At 38.8% G+C, this 17,723-nt stretch overlaps 1 protein-coding gene and 1 non-coding gene across 5 annotated transcripts in view; both read left to right on the top strand.

Annotated features, from left to right (window-relative positions):
- The window catches only part of LOC126375445 (ankyrin repeat and SAM domain-containing protein 1A-like), a 147,837-nt gene that overhangs the window by 15,438 nt on the left and 114,676 nt on the right, over positions 1–17,723 (top strand). For 2 of the 4 annotated variants that reach the window (XM_050022364.1, XM_050022365.1), the window contains exons 2-5: positions 7,443–7,523; positions 9,650–9,803; positions 10,469–10,614; positions 15,284–15,409. In XM_050022364.1, the coding sequence (XP_049878321.1) occupies positions 7,443–7,523; positions 9,650–9,803; positions 10,469–10,614; positions 15,284–15,409 (507 nt within the window). Of the gene's footprint in view, positions 1–3,603; positions 3,791–7,442; positions 7,524–9,649; positions 9,804–10,468; positions 10,615–15,283; positions 15,410–17,723 lie in introns of those variants that run through there. The other 2 variants (XM_050022363.1, XM_050022362.1) reach the window with 2 other exon arrangements.
- Trnas-aga (transfer RNA serine (anticodon AGA)) lies at positions 7,248–7,329 on the top strand. Its single transcript has one exon. It is a non-coding gene; the product is annotated as a tRNA-Ser (tRNA).

Genomic DNA, 17,723 nt, shown 5'->3' with positions numbered 1-17,723 from the left:
CATGTATAACTAAATATAAACATTATCAGCAACTTGTATAAGTTGCTCAGTGCTCACCATTCATTGATACTATTTTGATACTTGCTTTATATTTGCTCCTAGATGTTTACATGTAAATGCAGTGATTATCAATCACGTCTCTACCAGCTCACTACAGTAGAGTAGGTGTTATGTAAATTTTATCACGTATAGTTCATTCATGTAAATCTTTAGTCAGTTGTATTAAGTTTACCGACGAACTGTTTATTTCCAAGCAAAACGTTAAAGGTTGCCTGGTAGAAGTTGCTATCATTGCAATAAGTCCGCCTCTTGTACTAACTAACTGATTATACTTAATTGTTTGTTTTAAATGGAATAGTTTTGTATTTGTAACGTACCGTTTATTGCTATTTTCCAATGCGATACGATATTGTTAAAATATTTATCGGATGACGGAACATATTCCTGGTTCCTGCACGTACCTGCTTCTATTTGAAGTTTATTTTAACTTTTCAACTACCTATTATATTAGTTACTAGCTTTTGCCCGCGACTTCGTCCGCGTGGCGTGTTATATAAGAGAGAGATCTTTGTGTGTGTGGGAGTGCATACTTATGCAGTTTAGATTTTTTCATACAATTTTTTTCCTAATAACTCCCATTTTTCAAAATATTACAGCCAAAAATAAACTTTATATTTACTAAGGTATGCATGCATGCTAGATTGAATTAATTGATTGAATTGATTTTTTTTTTAATTGATTGTTCATTGAGTTTTAATTTTAATACACACTTCCTCTCTTCCCTTCAACTATGCTGTGCCCTACAGGGTCCATGTTTTAGTTCCTATGCCTATGTAACACCCCATTGTACTACATGGAATGCAATAAATAATTTAATTGAATTGAAAACATCTATCTTACGCGGTTTCGATTTTTTCATACAAATGTTTTTTTCCCGCTAACTCCCGTTTCCGTGGGAATTTTGCAATAACCTGTTGCAACTAAGCTTTAAGTTAACTAAGGTACCTGCATGCCAAATTTCAAGCGTCTAACTTAAGCGGTTTAGATTTTTCATACAAAAGGATTTTCCCGCTAATTTCCGTTCCCGTGGGAATTCCGGGAATTCCTTTCTTAGTGTACCTCTACGGTACCTAAGCTATGTCCCTTCCAAATTTCAAATGTCTACGTTTAGCCGTTCAGGCTATGCGTTGATATGTCAGTCACTGAGTCAGTCAGTTTCTCCTTTTATTTAGATTTGACTTTTTTCATACAAATGTTTTTTCCCGCTAACTACCGTTCCCGTGGGAATTTTGTAATATCCTGTTGCAACTAAGCTTTAAGTTTACTAAAGTACCTGCATGCCAAATTTCAAACGTCTAACTTGAGTGGTTTAGATTTTTCATACAAAAGGATTTTCCCGCTAATTCCCGTTCCCATGAGAATTTCGGGAATTCCTTTCTTAGTGCACCTCTACGGTATCTAAGCTATGTCCCTTCCAAATTTCAAATGCCTACGTTTAGCCGTTCAGGCTATGCGTTGATATATGTCAGTCACTGTGTCAGTCAGTTTCTCCTTTTATTTAGATTTGATTTTTTCATACAAATGTTTTTTCCCGCTAACTACCGTTCCCGTGGGAATTTTGTAATATCCAGTTGCAACTAAGCTTTAAGTTTACTAAAGTACCTGCATGCCAAATTTCAAACGTCTAACTTGAGTGGTTTAGATTTTTCATACAAAAGGATTTTCCCGTTAATTCGCGTTCCCGTGGGAATTTGGGAATTCCTTTCTTAGTGCACCTCCACGGTACCTAAGGTACCTGCATGACAAATTTCAAAGGTCTAACTTGAGTGGTTAAGATTTTTCATACAAAAGGATTTTCCCGCTAATTCCCGTTCTCGTGGGAATTTCGGGAATTCCTTTCTTAGTGCACCACTACGGTACTTAAGGTATCTGCATGCCAAATTTCAAACGTCTAACTTGAGTGGTTTAGATTTTTCATACAAAAGGATTTTCCCGCTAATTCCCGTTCCCGTGAGAATTTTGGGAATTCCTTTCTTAGTGCACCTCTACGGTACTTAAGGTACTTGCATGCCAAATTTCAATTGTCTAACTTGAGTGGTTTAGATTTTTCATACAAAAGGATTTTCCCGCTAATTCCCGTTCCCGTGAGAATTTTGGGAATTCCTTTCTTAGTGCACCTCTACGGTACTTAAGGTACTTGCATGCCAAATTTCAATTGTCTAACTTGAGTGGTTTAGATTTTTCATACAAAAGGATTTTCCCGCTAACTACCGTTCCCGTGGGAATTTTGTAATATCCTGTTGCAACTAAGCTTTAAGTTTACTAAAGTACCTGCATGCCAAATTTCAAACGTCTAACTTGAGTGGTTTAGATTTTTCATACAAAAGGATTTTCCCGCTAATTCCCGTTCCCGTATTGCATTAAATATTGTTGAAAAAATATTTAATGTACAGAATTGACCTCTCTACAGATTTATTATAAGTATAGACTATGTAATGAGTATTTGTTTGTAAATGTAGCGGCCCGGTGCGCGTTGAATTACGAACGTGTTACGTTTAAACCCTTATATAAATTATTATAACGTGCTAAATATATCTCGATAAATTGACGGGAAAACCCGCTCAAGTTTGTTATAATATACATGATTCAAACCCACTACGGTTGAGTGAGGAAAGGCCAGTGACAGGAGCACATTGGGTTTTTAAAGTGGTGAAATCCTTCGAAAATAAGTGTTAGATTGTGGTCTCAAATCCGGCCCATTAAAATTATAGCGGCCTGATTATGCCAATGAGGAAAAATTGGTTCGAGATCGATGCCCACGCCAGCAACTGACGGAGTTCATGACTAATGGTCAGACCAACTGACCCGCCTTTGTGTCAGGCTGCAATGGATGTTGATAAAACACCAGCCATTTCACCAAGACCTATTGCAGAGCCTACATTCTTCTATCGTGTGGATTGTGCGGTGGATTACCAACCCCATCAACCATGATGTCAGGGTTATTACTGAGCCGCCATAGGCCCCTGACATGACTCATGTAACGACTACATACTTACATCAGTACTAAATAATAACCGGGACCAACGGCTTAACGTGCCTTCCGAAGCACGGATCATCTTACTTTTTGGACAATCAGCCTATTTGCCTGGACACGGGCACCGCCTCAATCAACCACGTTTGTTTGCGAATTGGTGGAGATGTTTGGTCTAGTAGCCAACTCTTCTGCCAGAGTTTTCAAATGGTATTTTCCTGCTTGTCTTTCCCTGGTTTTAGACAAATATAATTGTCTTAATGAACTCTATAATATTTCAATAACAAAAGCGTAACATTTGCGATAAGTACAAACAATGAGGTGTACATATATATCTCTTCCTTGGTCCACTTCAGTGTAATCTTATCTTTGCATAATCTAATCAACTAGGCGATTGTTAATATGTACGTTCTCACTTCAATTAGTGTCTCTGCTTTCTTTTACTGCTTGTGTTATTTTGGTTTTAAGCCATGTATGGTATGAAGCCCTATCATAAACATTTATAGTGTTTGTTTTCCTGTGCGTCACACTACCAGCACTATTCTTACCTTTTAGTTACGTGTTACTGGTCATTTGAAAAGGTTTAGTGTTATAATTTCGTGTTGAAGAATCCTAATTTGTGCAGGAAATGGGCGAGTTTGGAAAAAAAATGTGTTGTGGTGATGAGTTCTCTTATATGTCTGATATTGTAAAGTTCAGTTTCAAAAGGAATTGGATTATCACAAAGAAGTTAGGTGCCAAAATTTTTGATACTGATAGGTAAGTGAGGATAAATTGTCTTTTTTGTGAGTATGTTTATCTGTGTGATTGACTTCAAATATCAAATATTGATGAGTCAAAATGATACATATATCTAGTACCTATTGAGTCATTTCTTACTGTTGAAATTAATAAAATTAATAAAATTCTAAACATCAGTAACTGCTGTCGGTATGAGCTTAAGTTTAAAATTCAAAGGTGGCTATTGGAAATGGACTACGAAAAAACGGAAGACCTAATAAAGTTTGTTGCCTGATGTTTCCATACACACTCACACACACACAAACACACATACACTCTAACAAATATGAACACTAATATTAAGTATGTATTTTAAATCCGAACAAGCTGTTATAACACTGGTACTGTACTGTTATCTCGCATGCACCGATCACTGCTCCTTAAGATTCAGGCTATCCTAGTTTAAGGAGCAGGGTTCATGTTTTGAAGCTTATGTTTTTAGTTTTTAATCTATTGTCCTAAGTTTGTTGTTCTTATGGTCAAATAAATATTTTTATTATTATTAATTGTGACGACGCACGAGTATTCCTGAACAAAAATATGTTAATAAAATAATATTGATCATTTAATTAAACTCCATGTAATGTAATTCCATGCCTTATAAGTAACTCTGCTGCGACTTTTTCGTCATCATCACCATTCTGTTGTTTGTCCCAATCTTCTTTTTACTCAGCTTGCGATTTATATCAGTTATTTTTTGCCCCCAAAAGTCCGAATCGAATCAAGATTCCAATTCAATTTTCGCTTTATTTTGTCAGAGATCGTCGACAAATTATAAACCGATTGCGGTGTCTTTCTTGGTGCCTTCTCAGAAATGGTCGGTGGAGCGTAATTTCCGGTTTTTGGAATTCACTGACTATTATAGGCTGGTTTTGTAGCTTAAGGCGCGGGCCCACTGCAGTGCACAGAGAGGCTACGCGCGTGTATTGATCTTCGCTTTTTAAGAAAATGTATGTGGTTGTGTCCACTGCAACGCACGCATAAATTGGCGTCATTGACACATGTGTAGCTTGCTCGAATAGGCGGTTACATAGCTCAACGCTGTCGACTTGGGTCTACGTTTCCACTCTTAAATCGTCTGGGTTGTGAGGTGCATTACCAACCTCGTCAACCCTGGTGTCAGGGTTACTATTAAGCCGCCAAAGGCACGACATGGCTCATGTAACGACTACTTACTTACATCAGTGAGTAGTAACCGGGACCAACAGCTTAACGTGCCTTCCGAAGCACGGATCACCTTACTTTCGGACAATCAGGTGATCAGCCTGTAATGTTCTAACGAAAGGGATCACAAAGTGATTTTTGTGATATGTCCCCACCGGGATTTGAACCCGGGACTTTCGGATCGTGAGCCCAACGCTGTAACCACTGGACCACCGAGGCCGTTTTACGTTTCCACTGGAATACACGAATATGACCCACGACTAAAGCAAATATTGACTAAATAAAATAAAGCCGCCTCTCCTGGTCATCAAACGCACGAGTGCACCACGTAACCCAGCAATTGGGTAGTTTCCTGGGTCAAAGATAAATTACGAAATCCTGATTACTAAATAAAGACAATTCTAAAGGTGACAAAAAGTTTTCTTTTTTCTATTTAATTTATTTATGAATTTTAGTAAAGAAAAACGTAATAACAAGTGCGACATTTTGTCACGTTTTTCTATGACGTCACAGTGTGCTTTTCATACAAATTCCATTGTAATTTCATGTTTTGACGTTAAGTAAAAAGTGACTGATTTGACTAGTTGGAAACAACCCTATTGAACCCTCCAGAAATGGACCCCGTGTCCGTGGATTGCCACTGCAAATGCACGTGCGTAGCCTCCGTCTTCCGTGCACGCTATACATAGTCGTGTGTGGGTCTCTCATCATCATCATCAGCCCATCATCGTCCCCACTGCTGGGGCACGGACCTTCCCTATGGATGGATAGGGAGATCGGGCTTTAAACCATCACGCGGGCCCAGTGCGGATTTATGGTTATTAACGACTGCTAATGCAGCCGGGACCAACGGCTTAACGTGCCTTCCGAAGCACGGAAGAGCTCGAGATGAAAACTTTTTTTTTGTAGTCACCCATCCTATGACCGGCCTTTGCGAAAGTTGCTTAACTTCAACAATCGCAGACCGAGCGCGTTTACTGCTGCGCCACCGAGCTCCTCTACTCCAATGGAAACGTAGACCCACGTTGTCAAACAAACTAATACTCAGCATGCGTCGCTATGGGCACCCGCCTTATGCTGTATAGAGTCCAATGTAAAAAAGATGTCTGTTATTCATTCGTGCGTGGTTATTAATTTAGCATGGTTGTCATCGACCTTGAACGTTATTTATGGATTTACTTCTGATACCTTGTTACCTGTTTTATATTTCGCATTTTATTGTAATCCCTCCATGTATTATCCTATCATTGTCTGAGAGTTAATTTAATTTCATATTAAATATATTATGTCTATCATCTACTATAATCATTAACGGTAGTTTTCATAATAAGTACTGAAATGTACTGAAGTATGTCAGGATCAAATCCATGGAAATCCATATTCTCTGCTCACCCCGAAAAGGAAATAGGCGTGAGTTTATGTATGTATGTGTCTACTGAAATGTGAATCGATGTTTAAAATATTCGAAACTTTGTTAAGACAAGTGGTATACTTACTTAAACATATAACAAGACTTAATAAACAAGAAGATATAAACCATGCTCACAAGAAATGGAGTTGATATTGTTATGAGGCTAAATTTACGACATGAGAAGGTGCATTGTTAAGGAGGTCGTTGACCGTACCATTAAAGGTCAAGGACGGATGCCTTACTTTATAGAGTTACACTTATTTTTTTCTTACTAAAAATCAAGTTTTAAATATAGGTTTAATCAATTCACAATGCTTACAATTACGGTCCCACGACCCGATTACTCTAGCCATAGAGGCAGCCAATCAGCTCGCGACACCAAACACTTCAGGACCGCCGATACCGACCCCGTCGGCGTGGTCGACGATTTCCCTCAATCAGTGCTTATCGCTATCGACCCACTAGGGTCGATCAATTCTTTCAAATATTTTTCCTCTCAGACGACGCCCTGAGCCGAGGTTCGCCCCCAACTCCACCCTTAGGCTTTGTACCGGGTGAGAGCCTTCAGCGCTCCCTATTTGACCGGCCAAGTAGTTAATGCCATCTGCGGCAAATCTACAATAAGTCACGTCAAAATTTAAAATTTAAAAAATGTTTACAGTGGGTTATAAAATTACATGTCATATGCATGATTTAGCATTAAATTGCTCTTAATAAGTCAAAGATGTAGATGGTCAACAACAACAACAACAACAACTAATTAAGCTTAATTTACAAACATAAAATGCTACGTAATATTTTTATTGTATTAAGTAGGTGACGTTCAGCTTGTAACGGACTTTTTCGCGACTTTACACATCAGCAGTCGTGGCCGAGCGGTTAAGGCGTCTGACTAGAAATCAGATTCCCTCTGGGAGCGTAGGTTCGAATCCTACCGACTGCGAACTTTTTGAGTTTTATTTTCTTGTTTTTGTTTTTCAATTTGAAGACTATTTTGTCTACGTTTGATTTTAGGTGTTTTGTGTGCTTTTTGATAATTATTTTAATTTATTGCAGTCTTCGACGAGGCGCGGGCGTCAACGTTCAAGACGACAATGGGTACACGCCACTTCACCACGCTTGTTTGCGGGGGCATAAGTAAGTAGAAAAAAATATATATTTATTATTTACTACATTATAATTTTGGGGCCACCAACAATTCCCATTGCCTTAGCTACAGCAGTAACTTGTATTTTATAGTACGGCTATGTAGTTAATACGATCTGAAGCAAATTAAATAATTTAAAAAATATATCTGAAAAAGCTAAATAAACAGAGTACTTAATGCAAGCGCCTTTTATTAAAGAAACGCTTTGACAGTCTTAGAATTCTTTGCTCGGAAAGGAAGCACAGGCGTTACAGTCGGTTCCTCAGTTGAGTTGGATGTTATAATATTGCCATACAATACTATTGTTGTAAGACATTGACATAAATATAACAATGTCAGTCAATTCAAATAACGTGTTATAAGACAGTAAACATTGACTGCATAATGAATTTATTATCAAATAAAATATTAAGAAGTAAAAAATTATAGTCACATACGTAGTACCGTTTTTAGACGCAGTTATTTTTTTATTGTTTTCCTGATTCCCACGTAGTTCGTTGACTCTATTTTTAAAACTGCCATTGCACTCGGCGATACTATTTTGAGCGTAAGCAAATTTTTATGTTTCTGTCATACATGATTTGGACTTTTGACAAGTTGTTAGAATTAAACTAAAGTAACTATTACTTTTACTACTACTACTTTACTATTACTCGTTACTCGTTTTACTATTACTTTTTTTGCTTCTATGCTGTTCTGGGAGCATATAAAAAACATAGAACACGTTCAGCTGCTTCTCTTCCCGGGCATGTCGTAAAAACCGACAGAGGGATTGTGTCCTCTAACATGATGGACTAATGTTATGGGCGATAGGCTGATCCCTTATCACCATAAGGTTCATCATATTCATCTTTGGACTTCGTATCAACAGTGGCTGCAAGTTGTCTTTGATTACTTGTGGCTCTGCCCACCCCATTAGGGATTACGGGCGTGAGTTTATGTATGTATGTAACTATTACTTTTCAACTTTTTTTCTATTTTGTTATTTTCTCTTGACCATGACTTTCTGGAGGTGGAGGCCTGGAGTCCTAAAACACAGGGTATCCTAGTTTAGGCTCCAGCCTCTACAAATATTACCATGTACTTTTGTAAAGATAATAAAAAAAAAATATTTACAACACTAGTCATCTTGCAAGCACTCTTGGCATTTCGGTCTTTCATTAATTTCATTTATTCATTGCAAAGTCACAAGCAGTTAGGTGTTACATATATGGTATTAGGTACTTATATCTGATCTAGATATAATGTGTAACCTGTGTATATTGGCTCTTATACCCTTCTATCCCCTCCCCCCCTCAAGTCACACACACATACACACACAGAGATTCAGTTGTTTATCACACCAGCTTTTCTGTTCAATACAAACCATAAATTCTATCACTTGGGGATTCCATATTTTTTTTCCTTTTTCCTTGTTCACCTCATAAAGGGAACTTCGGTACATTATTGTGTTTTGTAAGTCCCAAGGGTTAGGATTTGATTTTTGGTATAACATAGCATCACGCCTGTATACTCATAGGGATAGGCAGAGGTATACTCACACACTCCTCGCCAGCTATGTTTAATTCTCTTGTAATGGAGGACGAGTCTAATGACATTACCCGGACACAAGTCCTAAGAGCCATGTGATATCATTTATGATCCAAACATGAATTCAAACTCACACAGTGTTACTACAAAACACAAACTAAAAATAAACTAGGTTTGAAATAGTATTTCGCGCCACGAAAGAAGTCGGCGGATTTTAATGAAACTAACTTGACAAGTTATGATAATTCTATGCAGAATCTGCGACAGTAGCGCCGCGGCCTTCGGGACTTCTTTCGTATACGGATTATATTTTAAACATAGTTTATCTTTTAGTCTTTGTTTTGTGGTAACACTGACAAAGTTTAACCAGTGGTTTAGAGCCCGCGTCGGTATTCGAACCCGTGACCTTAAAATGTAAATCTCACGTTCTCCGAACACAGATATCACAGATTTCGAACACGGCTATCATTGGTTATTTTTTAATTTTATTGTTGTTGGAACATAAAACCCATCAACTGTTATACAAAACCATGAATCCTATGCGAATAAATGATTTGATTTGATTTTGATTTTGATTTTCTTGTAGAGAGATAGTCCAACTTCTTCTGTCGGTGGACGCGTCGCCATGTATCGTGGACAAGAAGGGAGCGACTCCCCTCCACCTGGCGGCGTGGAAGGGGGACGCCGACATCGTCAACATGCTCCTGCAACACAACAACCCCCCCAACATCGACCAGATGGTGAGTTCTCGAAAATTTTTAATAAATTTTTATTTTTTTATTTTTAATAATAATTAAAAAAAAATACAATTCAATTCAGGCATGTAATCCATATTTAAATCCATATTTGATTATATTTCAGATTATAATATTAAATTTTTTTAAGTTACAATTTCGAAATCAATAAAAAATAAAAATAAGTCAAATTAGAAAATATTTAAATAAAAATGAAATAATTAAAATTAATTAAATACATTTTTCATTTTTTCATTATTCAGACATTCATTACTTATAATGACTATAAGCTTAGCCTATTGCCCTACTGCTCCGACCGTACATAACACTACTTTTATGGTATGTATTGCGAAGTATGCCGGAAAGCAATGGGTACGACTTGCACAGGACCGGAAAGGATGGCGTGAAAGAGAGGAGGCCTATACTCAGCAGTGGGTGGATACAGTAGTAGATAGATAGATAGAATGGATATTCCACTCTTTCTACATTATTATAGTGATTAGGTGGTCCACCAGCTACTTTGATGTGTTATTGCTAGGTTTTTTCTTCTTCAAAATAAAGCAAGATTAAGGCACAACTTTCTTGGCGCACGAGACTAACTTCCTGAACTTTTGAAAAGTGTGGTTTTCTACTTTCCGTCATGATATTGATTCGATCAATTCCCCCAACAGACATCCGACCAGGAGACGGCGCTGCTCATAGCTGCCAGGTCGGGATTCGTAGTGGTGGTGGAGCAACTCCTGGCGAATGGAGCTGACGTCACCATCAAGAACATCAAGGATGAAACGGCGCTGGACCTCGCCGCTTTCTACGGCAGGTCAGTTATTTCATGCAGCTTTAATAAGGTATTTTACTGGATACACATAAACTCACGATTATATCCCTTTGAGGTCATCTTCATCATCATCATCATCAGCCTATTAACGTCCCCACTGCTGAGGCACGGGCCTTCCCTATGGATGGCCCAGTGCGGATTGATGGTTATTAACGACTGCTAATGCAGCCGGGACCAACGACTTAACGTGCCTTCCGAAGCACGGATGAGCTCGAGATAAAAAAAAAATGTTTTGTGGTCACCCATCCTATGACCGGCCATTGCGAAAGTTGCTTAACTTCAACAATCGCAGACCGAGCGCGTTTACCGCTGCGCCACCGAGCTCGTCACCCTTTGAGGTGGTCAGAGGTATTTCCAACGTAAGATGATCTGAATACCCCACACCTCATAAAGCTTTCTGTTAGACCAGACGCTTGTGTAAAAAACCGGACCTTTCTAGTTTTGCGCAATTTTTTTTTGCCAGTGCTGCATTGGCCCAGATAACAAAATCAAATCAAATCAAATATACTTTATTGCACGCAACATACAAACCAAATTCACACAGATGAAGATAGATACAGTACAATCTGGCGGCCTTATTGCTAAGCAGCAATTTCTTCCAGGCAACCAGTGGATAGGAAAAATTATTACAATTTGGTGCGGGACAGTGTAACATCTAGTATAAAATAATAAATACTATAAATAAAAAAAACAAAACAACAACAGTAATAATAATATGAATATGTGTCCGTTAGATTAATTTCATTGTTAATCATAGATAAGCTAAGCACCAACATACTTCTACTGCGCGTGATCATGGGTAGGTAGACGATAGGTTTATGCTAATTAATAAACTAGGGCAATAACATAGCACATATAATATTGTTTTAAATTTACGCGGTTATTATCATAATTAAAACACATAATAACGGGTTCTTACCGCGTTTAAAGTAGGGATATGAGACTCCCGATATTTCGACACCGTTATTATGTGTTTTAATTACATATAATGTTAACAAAATAATATAAACAAAACATAACATAGCCTGGCATCCCCCCGAAGGGGTAAGCAGAGGTTTATAGTATAATACACACTCCTTCACGACAGCTATATTTAAATATATAACCTTTACCCCCCCCTTTCATATTGTCCCCTTTGTCCCCTATCATATAGGTCTTAAATCTCATGCTGTTGCAGTTTCTTGTCATTTCTTCTCCTCAGCCATAACACCTTGCGAAATGACGTAAATTCAAAAATGTTACATTGACCTTCAACAAGTTTGTCCATGATAATTACGTTGTATAAATGATTCTGATTTCTGATTTCATGTAATAAGAGGAGGTATAGCCATTACTGGGGCACAAATCATTTTCATCTCCCTGGTATTATTCCGTTTTTCACAGGGTCCGTTTACCTAACCTGAAGATTTGACAGGTCCGGTTTTTTACAGAAGCGACTGCCTGTCTGACCTTCCAACCCGCGAAGGGAATACTCCGAAAATGCATTTATCGGGAATGTGGGTTCCTTCCATGGTTCCCGTCACCGCTGAGCACGTGATAATAATTTATGATCCAAACATGAATTCGAAAACAAATTCGACAATCATTGGTTTCGGCCTGTGCTGGATTCGAACCTGCGACCTCAAAGTGAGAGGCAAGCGCACCGAGGCACAAATGGAAACCAATAATATATAATATCTATGATTCAAACAAACTAGAGCGTATAACCCTTTTAGATTAATATTAGACATATCAAACATAATTCACATCTTCACAAATATGTGACCACAAATTATCTATAACGACCAGGTAACTCAAAATGAAATACCGGCAGGCAACCTCATTTGCGGGGAATCTCGGAAAAGGCCAAGCCGTGAGTTGCGAACTTAAGTTTTTGACTTTATATTCCTCCGCCAAGTTTTGAAGTTGGAAACTTGGCAACCGGTCAGGGTTGCCACACATACAGGGTGTTAGTGACATCGTAACGAATACTGAGGGGGATGATTCAGACCATGATTCTGAGTTAATATCAAGTGGAATTTACCGTCGCACAATTCATGATTTTTTTTAGTTTTTTGTAATTATTTTCAATTCTATACTTTTGCGATTGAAAATTCCACTTGATATTAACTCAGAATAATGAGCTAAATCAGCTCCCTCAGTATTTGTTACGACGTCACTTACACCCCTTACCAGTACATACAGGTAGCCATACAAGTAGGTATGGGTGTTAGTGACACCGTAACGAATACTGAGGGGGATGATTCAGACCATGATTGTGAGTTGATATTAAGTGGAATTTCCTGTCGAAAAATTTATGATTTTTTTTATGTTATTTTAATATATTTTCCGTTCCATACTTTTGCGACGGAAAGTTCCACTTGATATCAACTAAGAATCATGGCCTGAATCATCCCTCAAAGTATTCGTTACGATGTCTCTAACACCCTGTATATTTTGGAATTTCCCCATTTCTTACAAAATTCTCCCGAATTTGATTAATATTAAACTATGCACACTACTTTGACCGCGCATAACTAAAATTCCCAGCTAAATGGCCGAAGTAAAAAAACTTTAAATTGTATCAAGTCAATTTAAATTTAATTATCTGTCTCACCAGGCGTGGGCTAAATAAATAAATAAAAAGCGTTTATTTCGGACATGTTCCATAGTGGTTAGTAACAAGCAATAAACAACTTAATCTAGTGTTAGAAATAAGTTAAAAAAATTAAAATAATTTCACCCTAATACGTTCACCGTCGTTCATTTTCCCCCACAAAATTTCCCCAACATGTAATTTTTCCCGAAAATTGTAAACGGCTCCCAATCTGGCAACCCTGTAGCAGGGTAATTATACGAATGGAGACCCGACAAGTTGAAAAATTCCAACTTTTCAGATTTCTTATGTTTGTTACCCAATTTCGTAACAGCTGTGGCTAAGTATTTTGGTGGTTAGAGCGTTTTATGACTAATAGACTTAGATAACACGTTACCACAAAACACAGTTGGCTAGACCATTATAGACGGCGATACAGCTCGACACCTACCACGTTGGTATAACAGAAAGCTCGGTGAGGTGTGGGTACTTAGTTCATCTTGCGATGGTTACCTCAATTGGGGTAAACTTATGTGTTAGACTTAGATAACTCATGCCCACATGGTTTCCAGCATTTATGCCCGGTTAATGGCAATAGGCTCGTCCCCTATTACATGAGACTTAAACAAAGCTGGCGAGAAGTAGATGTATGTATTTATGTACTATACTGCTCTGCCTACTCTTTCAAGAACGCATGCGTGTCGCTATGTTAACTCACGCCCTGTAAACCCTATTAGGCGTAGAAAGTTTTTGTTTCAAATAATATTATGAAGTAAGTCTTTGATGAAGAAAAGGAGAATATAAGAAACGAAATACTTCATGAGTTTTTAACTAATACTTACTTAAAAAAATATAATAAAACGTACTATTAAATACAACACCAGTTCAGTACAATAAGTGATTATATTTCAATAAAGACAACATTTCACAATAGCCTCAATGCGCGGTAAGAATTAGATCATATAAAGTATGTAAGCTAGTGTTGTGACGTTCATTAGTATAGTAATATTATATCAGTCGAGATTAGGTCATCGATTGTTTTCTATCTAACAGTACCTATAGGGTGTTAGTGACATCGTAACGAATACTCAGGGGGATGGTTCAGACCATGATTCTGAGTTGATATCAAGTGGAATTTCCTGTCGGAATTTTTTTGTGTTTTTTTATATTATTTTCAGTTCCATACTTTTGCGACGGAAAATTCCACTTGATATCAACTCAGAATCATGGTCTGAATCAGCCCTCAAACTTTACGTTACGATGTCACTATTACCCGGTATATGTAAAGTTTCGTCATAAAATATCAATACTATGTAACTTATGTCTTCTATGTATAAGATGTATCTCTTAATATAAGTACGTGTAAAGTTTAACAAGAAATTAGTTAACCACATAAGTTTGTAACCCGGCTCCCTGTCCATACTGCCACAAATTACATTTCACCTCTTCCCGCTTTGAGGTCGGTTCTGCGAATAGTTTTGAAGACGACATCTTTGGCGGTTTTCATAGTTAATAAAGTATGATGTTCTCTTAATGTGGTTATACAAACTAACATGGACGTTCTGAAATACATCGGTTTGAATCTTAACAGACTTTATGAGGTTTCTTTATGAGAATTCATGTATAGATCATAGATAAGTGATATCAGGTGGTTTCAAGGATATGTGCCCGGTTGCCGTCACAGCTCGATGGGAGGAGCTCGGTGGCGCAGCGGTTAACGCGCTCGGTCTGCGATTGTTGAAGTTAAGCAACTTTCGCAAAGGCCACAAAAAAAAGTTTTCATCTCTAGCTCCTCCGTGCTTCGGAAGGCACGTTAAGCCGTTGGTCCCGGCTGCATTAGCAGTCTTGAGGACCCCGATACCGGTGGAGTATGGCCCATATTCCCTCCGGGCCCAGCAGTGGGACGCACCTATATTCTTGATGTAGTCATAAAGAGCAATACTATGTATAGACTGGCAACTCTGCTCTCCACCAGCGGCTGAGCTAGGTTTACCTCACCCTCTGTCTTACTTTACTATACGTTTTTAGTGTTATAAAAAAGTCATGCAGACTATTAATTTCACGTTTGATCACCAGATTGGAGACAGTACAGCACCTGCTAAGAGTCCGGCCTCAGCTCGTGGACCCGTACAAGTACCCCAAATGCAGAGGTCATGTCTTCTCCGCCACGCCTCTGCACCGGGCCAGCAAAAATGGACACAAGTAAGTATTATTTAAACGCATAGTTTAGTTAGGACCTTACAAGCTGATCACCTGATTGGTCCAGACAGCCAGATTGGTTCAGGTCCGGTGGTCCAGTGGTTCCAACGTTGGACCCATGATCAGGAGGTCCCGGGTTCAAATCCCGGTGGGGACATATCACAAAAGTCACTTTGTGATCCCTAGTTTGGTTGGGACATTACAGGATGATCACCTGATTGTCCAAAAGTAAAATTATCCGAGCTTCGGAAGGCACGTTAAGCCGTTGGGCCCGGTTACTGCTTACTGATGTAAGTATGTAGTCGTTACATGAGCCATGTCAGGGATGTGAGCTCCCAGTTGTATGCTTAACTGGGAGCGTATAAAAGACTGAACACGTCTCTGCTTGTTTGCCCGGGCATGTCGTAAAATCCGGCATAGAAATTGTGTCCTTTCTAACGTAGACAATCAATTGTTATGGACGACAGTCTAACCCATGTTACGTCTTCGTATCAACAGTGGTTCCAAGTTGCCTTTGATTACTTGTGTCTGCCCACCCCATTAGGGATTACGGGTGTGAGTTTTATGTCATCATCATCATCATCATCATCACTCAGTAGCATTGTGTTTAACTCTACGTCAAAGTACATACATTAATATATGCAAATGTAAAGGCGCGCACACGGTGACAATCGCTTGATATTCATATTCATTCGTTCGTTATAACGCTCCAATCGGTCTCTGTGCAAATTACGTTGGCGAGACATAGCGTTATGTAACGCTAAGTTTGTGTGGATGCCGCTTTGCTATTCGGTTTACTAGTACAGTTAGCATGCATGATTTGAAATATTACATTTTTTCTTCTTCTATCGTGTGGGTTGTGAGGTGGATTACCAACCTCATCAACCCTAGTGTCAGGGTTACTATTGAGCCGCCAAAGGCCCCTGACATGACTCATGTAACGACTACGTACCTTACATCAGTAAGTAGTAACCGGGACCAACAGCTTAACGTGCCTTCCAAAGCACGGATCGTCTTGCTTTCGGACAATCAGGTGATCAGCCTGTAATGTCCTAACCAAACTAGGGATCACAAAGTGATTTTTTGTGATATGTCCCCACCGGGATTCGAACCCGGGACCTCCGGATCGTGAGCCCAACGCTCAACCACTGGACCACAGAGGCTGTTTTTCTTGGTTTATTTCATACTTGTTCTATCTTGGTATATTTCGTACTTGTCCTATCTTAGTATATTTCATATCTGTCCTATCTTGGTATATTATTGATATTTCATACCTGTCCATCTTGGTATAATTCATACCTGTCCTATCTTGGTATATCTATTCTGGGACTTTGCAACAAATGTTATCTTTATTTTGATCAGCATAATAGTGGTTGCAACAGCCTCCGTGGTCTAGTGGTTAGAGCGTTAGGCTCAAGATCTGGAGGTCCGGGTTCGATTCCCGATGGTGACATTGTCGAAATAACTTTGTGAGACTGTCCTTTGTTTGGTAAGGGCCTTTCAGGCTTGAATTACCTGATTGTCCGAAAAATTAAGATGATTCCGTGCTTCGGAGGGCACGTTAAGCCGTTGGTCCCGGCTATTAGCCGTAAAAACACCTCCACCAACCCGCAGTGGAGCAGCGTGGTGGAGTATGCTCCATACCCCCTCCGGTTGATTGAGGGGAGGCCTGTGCCCAGCAGTGGGACGTATATAGGCAGTTTATGTAATAGTGGTTGGAAGATGTGTTGTCCCTGGGTGTAATGATTATTATGTAGTCTGACATCCATGCGATTAAAAGAGTAAACAAAAGCAACGTTATACAACGCCATCTGTGTTTTTATTAGGAAACCTGGCCTGGAGAGTTCCTCATTCAGAGTACAAGGTTAATGGACGGACGGTTTAAACTTTAAATAGCACACGTTGAAATCTTGACATCTTACAAATTAGGTAGTTTCCTAGATCAAAGATATATTATGAAAATCTGATTAAAAACAAAGACAGATCTAAAGGTGACAAAAAACATACAAACAGCCTATATACGTCCCACTGCTGGGCACAGGCCTCCCCTCAATCAACCGGAGGGGGTATGGAGCATACTCCACCACGCTGCTTCAATGCGGGTTGGTGGAGGTGTTTTTACGGCTAATAGCCGGGACCAACGGATTAACAAACAAACAAAAAACGTTTTCTTTTTTCTATTTAACTTATTTATGAATGTAGTCATTATTGCGACATTTTGTCACGTTTTCTATGACGTCCAAGGTTGCCTTTTTATGCAATTTCCATAGTAATTTCGTGTTTTAGTAAAAAGTAAGTGATTTGACTAGTTGGTAAC

Source organism: Pectinophora gossypiella, chromosome 19, assembly GCF_024362695.1.
Source record: "Pectinophora gossypiella chromosome 19, ilPecGoss1.1, whole genome shotgun sequence".
Taxonomy (NCBI): domain Eukaryota; kingdom Metazoa; phylum Arthropoda; class Insecta; order Lepidoptera; family Gelechiidae; genus Pectinophora; species Pectinophora gossypiella.
Note: the sequence above shows the minus strand (reverse complement) of the source record. Positions and strands in the feature narration are given on the sequence as shown.